This window comes from Bactrocera tryoni, unplaced genomic scaffold (assembly GCF_016617805.1).
Source record: "Bactrocera tryoni isolate S06 unplaced genomic scaffold, CSIRO_BtryS06_freeze2 scaffold_206, whole genome shotgun sequence".
Classification (NCBI taxonomy): Eukaryota; Metazoa; Arthropoda; class Insecta; order Diptera; family Tephritidae; genus Bactrocera; species Bactrocera tryoni.
Window position 1 is genome coordinate 57,383 of NW_024395929.1, and position 10,803 is coordinate 68,185.

Consider the following 10,803-nt stretch of genomic DNA (forward strand, 5'->3'; position numbering starts at 1 on the left):
ATGCACTATTGCATGCGCTATTTCTGCAATTAATCAGCTGATTCAAACAAAACAGAAAAAATTTATAAAAATTAAAATGCCTAGAAGAAGTGGAAAGAGCAAATTAATAGCTGCAATTTGCGAAAAATACTTACAAGACATACTCATGTTGGAATTAAGTAAGTTGTCCATTATTTCCTCCAAAAATTTTTTGCAAATGTAATTCTTTTAGGTGATGACGATGAGCAGGAAGAAGTGGATGAACAATTTAGAGTGAATATGCTTATATTATTGAAGTGCTCACTTAGGAGTTCCTAAGTCGAACCATTGGGAGCGGAATGTATTAAAGCATTTTGACGAAAACAGATTTTGCCAAATGATGCGCTTATACCAAACAGAATTTGCTTACCTTCTAAACTTAATAAAAGATGATGATGTGTTTCGAAATGATTATAACGCAGCACAACTTTCGATCGATACACAACTTAAGATCGTCCTTTTTCGATTAGGATCATCAGGTGAAGGTCTTTCGGTTCGTAAAGTGGCATCCTTGTTTGATATAGGAGATGGCATTCAGATTGTAACCAGGCGAGTTTTTAATGCTATTATTAACTTGAAACAAAGGTTTTTATACTGGCCCGATGAAAGGGAGCGATTAAAGCTTATTGCAGGAACAGAAAAGGAAATGCCTGGGTGTGTTGGATACATTGATGGGTCTGAAATTAAGTTGGCCGAAGCACCTGTGAGGAATCACGAAATATTTTTTTTCCGTAAGCGCCAATATTCTGTAAAAATTCAAGTTATTTGTGATCATCGGCTACGCATAAGACAACTTACACTTGGTTACCCGGGAAGTGTTCATGATGCGAAAATGTTCTCGGGATGTTTGCTCTCAAAACATCCCAATAGATTTTTGTCAACCTCGCAATGGATAGCTGGAGATAGTGCATATCCATTAAAGCCATTTTTAGTAACCCCGTTTCGGAAAAATAGTACAGAATATAGCAGAGAAGAAAGAGAAAATTTCAATAAATACTTTTCCAAATACCGCGTACGTATTGAAAATTGTTTGGGGCCTTGAAAGAAAAATTTTCAAGTCTAAAAGAACTCAAGTTCAGATTGCACACTATCCAAAACCGAATATCATGAAAGCAGCGTGGAACCCAGTGTGAATTTATTACCATCAACAAACCTTAGACAAAGTCTACTGAACTTTATTCAAAACCATCCTATTGTTTAACGTTTTTACTTATATAAATATTCATTGAAATAAAAAAGTTAACTTTACCTACTAGTATTACCCTCCACTTTACCTGTACAGAATTCGGTATGACGCCATGCTTTCAAATGTTACAAAAAATAAACGATTAATTTCACTAAATCAGACAAATTTTATTTCATTTAAATTGTTTGGTTAGATATATATATATATATATATATATATAGATATGCACATACGTACTTTGGTCGGATTGTTTGTTTTTTGTTTTTTAGCTTTTATAGAAAAGTAAACAAATATTTATTTTATAAATTGCAGCATTTATATATTTTATAAAATCGTATATATGTAAGTGTTCGTCATATCTAAAACACCAAAATTCAATGTAATACTGTTTGGAACTTACGTTTACTAATTCATTTTCAATATTTTTTTTAATAAAAGTATAGCTCATTCTATAATATAAATTACACAATTAAATATTTGTGAATTTCGTAAAAAGCTTGAAACTTTTATTTGTATGGTTTATATAATAGAAAGAGCTATACTTTTATAAAAAATTATTACATTAAATTTTGTTGTTTTAGATATGACGAACACCACAAATTTTATTTTAGATTATTATGCCAAGTTTCAAGTGCCTTAAAATTTCCGTTGATTTTAGATCATTCTTTGCTGACGGATTTGTAACTTACTCAAAAATTTCTTAAAAGTTCATATGGGAGTTTGTTGGATTTTTATAAATGTTGTAAAATGATTGAAATTTCGATTTATATGCTTTTTAAACTAATTCGTTTAAAAAATTTGTCATGAAAAGCATTGCGAATATTGTAAGAAAAATCACTATACATATACTCATTTGTGCTCGCCACTATATTACCTTAAATCATTTAAGTTACGTTAAAATAATTGTTTATATTTAAGCTTAAGCTCTTCCATAGCTAATCGCTCTTTCATTTCGAGCTCAAGAACTTTCAGCTTTTCTTCGCTTTTTTTCGCTTTTAGAATTCCTTTCTTTCAAATCAAAATTCTTTTCTTTTAACACCAATTCTCTTTCCCTTATAACTAACTCCCTGTCTCTTGCTGCCAATTCTGCTTCTAGTTTTTCTTTCTTGAAACTAATGACTTCGGCTTGGAATTTCATTATTTCCGAAACCCCCGTTCTGCTGTATATGCCCTTACGGCTCGTACTTGGCGTACAACTAATTTCGGCAGAACTTTCGTTACCATTTAAATGTAACACACAATCTGGGCCTTGGGAGCTCTCCGGTTCTTCAATCGGTACTGCTATCTGAGTTTCTACAGCACCTTCAAAATCCAAATACTCAGCGGTCATCGTATCTTCGATTGCGGCACATTCATTAACTCTGCTCCCAAAAATGTCTTCGAGCTCGTAAAAAAAAGTGCACATTTTTAGTAGAGTAACTTAAATAAAATATAGGTTATTCAAATAAATTGGCAACTGAAACATCTAAAATACCCACTTTTAATAGTTTCGCCACTCATGCTACCTGCTCCCGTCGAGCCTTCCCATGTCGAAGACATGGCTTCGCTTTGTTGTAGCTCACTCTCATGTTCCGCACTTTAGAACGCACAAGCTTCCACTCCATAGTTAGATTTTTTGCCATGCAGAACTGCTTATAGTAATCTTGAGCGGACGGCTTCTGTTAAATATATGTTTCCAAATTATTAAATTTAATATTTCAAGAAATAAAAACAAACCTCAAGTTGCCGATTTTCCAACAGAAACTCAATTAGAGACTTCTCTTCTGCTGCCGCCCATCTACGGGTTGGGTTGCAACGGATACGCTTGGCTTTGACCTAAAATTAAAAAACGTTATTTAGTAATACATGTTTACATATATTTCTTCTAATTCAAGAATACTTACGTCATTATCTCGGGGTGATTCCATTTTTGTTTTTAAATATTTTAACTAATAGCCTGCAGACAAATTAACAAAATCAGAATGTAAATAGAAACAGCTGATCGAATAGCATCCACAAATAGCAAGGCAAACATATCTTTCAGAGTTGTATTGTGATATTAAAATTTTACTTGCGAAACAAAAACAAAACTTTTACAACTGTTGTATTACAATAGCGCAATAGACCAAATACGACAAATAGTACGACTTGTGAACTCCCTAATTGTACATATATGTTTTTCCTACTAATAATCATGTACTTTGTCTTGTTTATGTTAATGCGTAGGCCATATTCGTCACTACGTAAGTTAACTCGGTTTAAAAGTTCTCGTAATCCCATCAAGCTATCGGCTATAAGTGTATCTCATCTGCATAGCGTATATTATTTATAAAAATACCATTCACTTTCACACCTTGATATACTGGTAACCGATTCTTGAAATATTACTTACGAATATGTGTTAAATAACAAGGGTGACAGAATGTATCATTGTCTTACACCTCGTGAAATAGATATTTCTTCGGTTATTTCACCATTGATGCTTATATGGGCAGTTTTTTGCCAAAGTAGATTTCTTATGCAACGAATCTCTTTGTCATCTATTCCCATAGAATGAAGAATTTCCATAAGTTTATCGTGTTTAATGGTGTCGAAAGCTTTCTTATAATAAATAAAGCATAAAAATACATCTTTTTGGAAATCTTAATAGCTTTGAACCAAAACTTGTATAGAGATCAATGCCTCGCGTGTTCCAAAACCTTCTCTGAAGCCAAATTGCGTCTTGCCCATTGACTCTTCATATTTCTTATATATTATGGCGTGAATGACTTTTGGAAATATCTTGAGAGCATGTGACATTAGACTAATTAGTCTGTAGTCACTACAATGTTTCGCATTATTTTTCTTATGGATATTGGCCATTGTCATAAACTTGGTTAAAAAGCTTTACTAAGAGAGTAATATTTTTGTCATTTATTAACTTGCATTTTCAGCTGGTCTGTGATGGAGGTGAAGGTTCTGGTTCAATCTGCTGTCATCCGAAAAAACGTTTTCAATATATTTCTTTCATAAACTTTTCTTTTCATTTATGTCAAATATCACCTCATTGTTATCATTTATAAGGATTGAGGGCGGATTTTTACGATGAATACCTGCGGCTTCATTAAATTTTTGGGTCGGCTTTAGTATACCGTCCCAGGATTACTGGAATAAAATGGGAATGGTCGGATAGAGGAGACTCTCCAGATGACGAATATATATGGTTATAGCCGCAGGAAGCTTATAGTTTTCGAGATATTCGCGTTTAAAGTTGAAAATTTGCAATATTTTAATTACATATTTTCTATATATATAAAATTAATTTTGCACTTATATTTTTCAATTTTATATACACTAACACATCACTAATTCATTTGTACACACTTATTTTATATAATATAGTGCAAAAATAGCTTTTAATATACATTTAAATTATTGTTACTATGTTATTACTCCTTTTTGCGTATATTTTTTATTGTTTATCAACGATTATGTTTCCTGTATTTAGGGTATAATACTTCTTTATATTTTTTTTTGTTTTAGTTTTAAAATATTTTAGTATAGTAACACTGATTATTTGTGAGTTTGTAAGTCATTTGTTATTCTTAAATAATCATAATTCAACAATAATTTAAATGTATATTAAAAGCTATTTTTGCACTATATTATATAAAATAAATGTGTACAAATAAATTAGTGAAGTGTTAGATGATATAAAAGTGAAAAATATAAGTGCAAGATTAATTTTATATATCAAAAATATGTAATTAAAATATTGCAAATTTTCAACTTTAAACGCAAATATGTCGAAAACTATAAGCTTCCTGCAGCTATAACTATATATATGTACATACATATGTAATAATTTTTGCGTATTATATTGAACTGCGCAATCCAATTTCAAACAACACACGCTTTTTCTCACATACTTACTTAACAATTTATATTTGCTGCTTTTGATGATATTGCTGCAGCTGCTAATTCCAATGCTGTAAAAACAAATGAAGTAATTATTTGCAAATTATTTAAAAAAAACATTCACTTACCTTCTTGTTGTACGAGCCTCCTTTACGATAGTACGATCACGAATGACATGCGTCTTTCAATCGTTTTTTTATTACCCTTTTTGGGATTTTCTTTTGTCACTATTGACAATTATGTTTTCTCCTTCGCACTCATTCAAATAAATCAAGCAATGAAAGAAACTTTTTTTCATCACATTAAGGTAAACAAAAAATAACCCGAAAATGTGCTTTGGTGCTAGTGCATAGAGAAAAAATGTGTGGTTGTATTGGAATATTTGTCACAAGCGTGTAGCCGTGGTTGGCAGGGGAGTATAGTAAAATCAGAACAAACAGTCATGCCAAAAACACAATCAAATCAACTCAGTTCAGCATAGACAACACTGTTAATCAATTGGAGTAGCCACCAGTGTCAACTGACCTGATGTTCGGCAGCCACGATCGTGTAAACGTATGGCTGGCTTCGGTTGCAATCGTATCATGTCAGTTCATAGCGTTGCGACGATTGTTTGAATTGAAGTGAAACTTTGGGTAAACTATAAGTAAATCTACTAGTAAATGTAAGGGTAAATCTATGAATACAGCAAACAACAACAATTTTCTGCTGGACTGATTTGAATCATGTGTGGCAAAAAATGTATCAGCTTTGAAAATTTGCACATGTTACAAATTTTCGAAGCGTAAACAATGGAAATTCCATCGAGAACGAACATACATACATATATAAGTTAATACAACACCTATCAACAATTCGACAACATAACTTGCGCAACTACTACATAACTTACTGACTTAAGCAAATCGCCGCAGCAATCTCAGTAACAACGACTTGACTTCCGGCACGCGCACCCGAAATGCTTATGCAAATTATTCATCCTTCCACTTAAACGTGAAAAAAAACAAATTTTTTTAAAGTTTGATTATGTTTTATTGAACTCTACTTTTCGACTACTTAATACTAACAATAATATCTTACTTTATACCTATCAATAATTTATGGTCACATTGCACTTCAATGTGACCGTATAAAACTCGGCTGCGCTGTCGTTGTAACTCTGCTGTGGTGTTGTTGTTAATTTCCGCAATTTGTTATTTTGCGTTTCCTGTTGTTGAATTAATGCAGACATGTCGTCAGCAATATTGGTTTATTAATTTTATTTGAACTTTGTGTTTTTATTCGCTTGTGTTTCCGTGCTTGTATTATTGCTGTGTTAGCCAGATTTTGGTCTTAACCAATTTGGTGTTAACTCCTCCGCCCTTAAATTCGAGCGTCGTCGTTCGAAAGATCTTCACAAAATTTAGGTAGAGGTTCAACGCATACTTTCGTAGTATTACAGCCGGTTATTATTTTATTTAGTCTTCTATTTACTCTATGTTTTTTTTAATTTTGCTTTTAATAATACAAATATGCCTACACTTATTATTATTGATATAATTGTTACATTTGCAGAAAAATAAATATAATTTTTTGTCTTTAGCAAAGAAATTTCTTTTTCTTCATTTAATTGTAGTTTTTTTATGGACTTGAGAGATAACATTTCTTCTACTTTACTATTATTTGCCATTGGTTGCAATATTGCTGGTAAAGGATTGCTACTAGTTATTACCTTAGAAAAATAGCTTTTACCATCTATTTCGATATTAGTATTGTAGTGTTTTATTAAATACGTGCCATTTAACTTCATTGTTTCGTTTTCAAATTTTACGAAACCTGTATATTGGTTTAGAAACAATACATCATTTGTTATTTCTTCAATCTCTTTTACATGATGATTATTAATTTTCGTACAATTGTCGACTTTACTTTTTAGCAGATGTGCTATGCATGTGCTATTCGTAATATCTTCTACTATATTTCTTGAGCATATCGATAATTTATTATATGACTTACATTCTTTACTTTTTCCGTAAACTTTATTCTGGCAAATTAAAATTGATTTAAATTCGATTTTATTTATTAATTCTTTTTCTTTTATTGGTCTTATTTCTAAAGTTTTACAATCGTTTTGCTCTGTGGTAGGCAAATTTATTATATAAATTAAGCTTTCTTTATTTGAAGCGATTTTTATTTCAGCAAATTCTAATGCTTCATCTACATTAACGAATGGTATGTTTTCATCTATTAAAAATTGTTTAGTTATTTCCATTTCTTTATCAGACAATATGTATGAATTTATTATGTTAGATTTGGCCCAGTGTATGGCGTATGCTATATTAATTAGCTCTTCCTTTATAATTTCTAATTTAAATTTTATTTGTAATATTAAGTCATTCGCAACTTCTTTTTCTTCTTTCACCACTTTAGATATCTTATTAGTATTGTCTATGATTTCGTTTATTTTCGCATTTGTCAGTTTGTTAATTATTAGCTGTCTATTATTACTTCCTAGCACATTATTGATTTTTTCCATTAAGATATTGTAATCGGCATGGTCTGGATTTCCGGCAATCCATTTCCATGCGGAGCCTATAAAGTCTAGTGATCTCCTAACTTTACTGTTTATTCTAATTCTATCAAGATAATTTTTCGATTGGTTTATGAGGGATGTCAGGATGGGTTTCAATGGATGGTTTGCTAATTTATCATTAATTGTCATTTCTACACGGTTTATTGTGTTGTCGTAGTCTTGTAATTCAATTGTATGGATTATTTTGAATGTGCCTGTTTGTAGTTTTGCGGGACCTGCGTCGATTGTGACTAGTTGGGATGATGAATAGTCTAGTATTTGTACGTTTCCGTATGCCATGCAGGCAAAAAGTCTAAAAAAAACAAATATATATATTTCTGTCAAAAGTGTAATAATAAGAGTGCTATGCGCTCTTTTTATCCTTATAAAAGAAAAAAATATTTTTTTTATATTTTTTTTTATAATAAGCGTACTATGCGCTCTTTTTTATTTATTTTTTGTTCATTGTTTTGATTAATTTTTAATTATTTTTTCCTATTTAATTTTTTTATTTTTTTTTATTTTTATATAATGCTTTTGTGGACTACCTTGCCGGTTTGTGTTAAAACTGTAGAATTCTTATTTTCTTTTACTATTTCTTCTTTTTACCGTGAAGTTAACTTATTTCCGTAACGTTTATTGATTCTAACATATATTGTCTGTCCAATTTTATATTCTTTAAATGGACTTCTGTTTTTATTGTGAAATATTAGGTCTTTCTCTTGTTTTTGTTTTATTGTTTGTATGTTATTCTGTCTTGCCTCTTCGTACTGGTCGGGATTAGTAAATATTCTTCGTCCAAAAAATGATTCAATCGGTTTTTGTCCTGTAGTTGTGTGAATTGAATAATTGTACTCAATGCTTGTACTGGCAAGCATTGCCCTGTCCAGCAGTTCTTCAAAAGATCTTTCTGTATTTTCCGATTTTAAACACCTTAAAATTTCTGATAGGGTTGAATGGAATCGTTCAACCTGACCGTTAGCTGTACTAGTATGTGGGGGTATCTTATGTATTTTTATTCTGAGTTGGTCTTCTAACATAAAAGTTATTGAGTTGGAATTTAATGATTTTTCATTGTCTATTATTATGTTTTGTGGAACTCCAAAATTGAAAATGATCTGTCTAAGTGGTTCTCTAATGTCTTCTGTAGCTCTTGATTTTAATATTTTCGCTTGGGCGTATTTTGAGTACTTATCTATGGCAGTCAGTATTAGTTTTTTCGGTAATATAGATATCTATATGGATTATCTGTCCTGGGTATTCGGGAATAGGAGTTGCTTGAATTTTTGGGTTATTAGGGATGTCTGTCGTACTTGTTTTCTGCGCATACGCCGCATTGTTTAACTATTGCTTTAATTTTCTGGAGCATTTTAGGGAAATAAAATGTTTCTATTAATTGCTGTTTATTTTCTACTGGGTTTCGATGAGCTCTTATATGTGTTCGTAGTATTTCATTCTCTTGTTGCTCGTTTGTAATGAGATCTTTAACTCGCGTGTGTGTACCTAGCTTTGTAGTTCTTGAAGTGTAGGGGATAGATTTGTTGAATCTGCCCTATTATTTTTTCGGTTGTGAATATTCCATTAATAACTGAAGGGTTGAGGTAGCGCTTTAGTATTGCTGTCAAGTCGTCTATTGAATAATTAGGTTTAGTCAAAATGTGCCTATGGTACGTAGGGAAGGGTATTTTGAATTGATAGCTATCGATTTGGTCTGCTAAGATCCAAATTTGATTTTTGAATACATTTATTGGGGAATTAATGGTCGGAATTAAATTATGCGAAGAGCTTTCGTCTGAATTAGTGGCAACTGATAACGAATTTATTTCAAATGGTCTGGAGAGTGCGTCTGCAACAACGTTTGCTTTACCTGGTTTGTATTTTATTTCACTTCTTCTAAAAGTGCCTTCCATCTTTTCAATTTGGAATTGTTGTTTTTATTACTGAGTGCGTAAGTAAGGAGTTGGTGGTCCGTATAAATGGTTATTTTAGCAGTACCATACAAATAATTTCTGAGGGAATTGAGTGCCCAGATAATGGCAAGCATTTCCCTTTCGTTAGTTGCATAGTTTTCCTCTGTTTTGCTTAAAGTTCGCGAAATGAAAGTGATTGGTCTTCCATTTTGCTCTAGGACTGCTCCTATTGCATGTTTGGAAGCGTCGGTGGTTAGACAGAATTCCTTTTTATAGTAGTCTGGATATTGAAGAATCACATCTTCGGAAGTGAGTGCAGATTTAATTTTTTCAAATGCTTCTTTTGCTTCGCTATTAAGTGTAATGGGGACTTTTTTTGACATATTTTTCGAGATGCGACCTTCTTCGCCGCGGAGTAGGGTTGTTAATGGTTTTGCAAGTGAAGCATAACTTCTTATGAAGCGTCTATAGTATCCTGAAAGGCCGAGGAATGACCTCAAATCTTTAAGGTTTTTAAGCCCAAAGGGTAGTCGCGTGAATTCATATTTTCCGTTGTTCACGGAAAAGCTGTCTTCTCAACATCGGATTCCTTAAGAGGAATCTGGTGGAAGCCACTCTTCAGATCGATTACAGAAAATATTTTGTTGTCTCCTAGTTGAGAAAGTACCTCATTTATTTCTGGTATTGGATACCTATCTGACACGGTGACACTATTCAGTTTTCTATAATCGATGACCATTCTATACTTTTTCTCTCCCGATGCGTCCTCTTTCTTGGGGACTATCCATAACGGAGAGTTGTAGGGCGATCTGGATGGTCTTATTATGCCGTCTTCTAATAATTTATTTATCTATTTATCTATTTCGTCCCTGAGGGAAAATGGGTAAGGGTAGGATTTCGAGTAAACTGGCGTTTCGGAGTTTGTTCTTATTTCGGCCACTACTTTGGTGGTGTAGGTCAGTCTTTCGTTAGGTTCGGAGAAAAGATGGCTATGTTTATGGATGAGTTTCCTCATTTCTTGTCTATCTTGAGTATTCATATGCGTGTCCCTAATTTGGATTGCGTTTACGTTCTGTGTTTTGTATTATTTTAGATGAATTTTTGTGTGATTTGCTATAATCATAAAATTATCCTTACTATGGATTATTGCGTACGTAAGGTAATGCTGTCATTACCCAATATTCCGTGAAATGTGGTTAGGGTGGGTAGTAGGAAAAACTTTAATTGATTTTTGAGCTTGAAAAGATTTATATATGTGTGAT

General features: G+C 32.2%; 1 protein-coding gene across 1 annotated transcript; it reads right to left on the reverse strand.

Moving 5' to 3' along the window:
• Positions 1-2,074: 2,074 nt before the first annotated feature.
• LOC120780169 lies at positions 2,075-2,771 on the reverse strand. The gene is made up of 3 exons (XM_040112447.1): positions 2,683-2,771; positions 2,269-2,623; positions 2,075-2,078 (listed from the first exon to the last, which is right to left on the reverse strand). Exons 1-3 carry the CDS (start codon positions 2,741-2,743, stop codon positions 2,075-2,077), a joined length of 420 nt encoding a protein of 139 aa, XP_039968381.1. The 5' UTR covers positions 2,744-2,771.
• Positions 2,772-10,803: the final 8,032 nt, after the last annotated feature.

Excerpts from the sequence above, each read along its gene's own strand:
- LOC120780169 (XM_040112447.1), bottom strand. The coding sequence starts at position 2,743 with ATGTCTTCGACATGGGAAGGCTCGACGGGAGCAGGTAGCATGAGTGGC. Across the intron at positions 2,624-2,682 it reads GAGTGGCGAAACTATTAAAA|TTACTCTACTAAAAATGTGC; the intron begins GTGGGTATTTTA and ends ATTTTATTTAAG.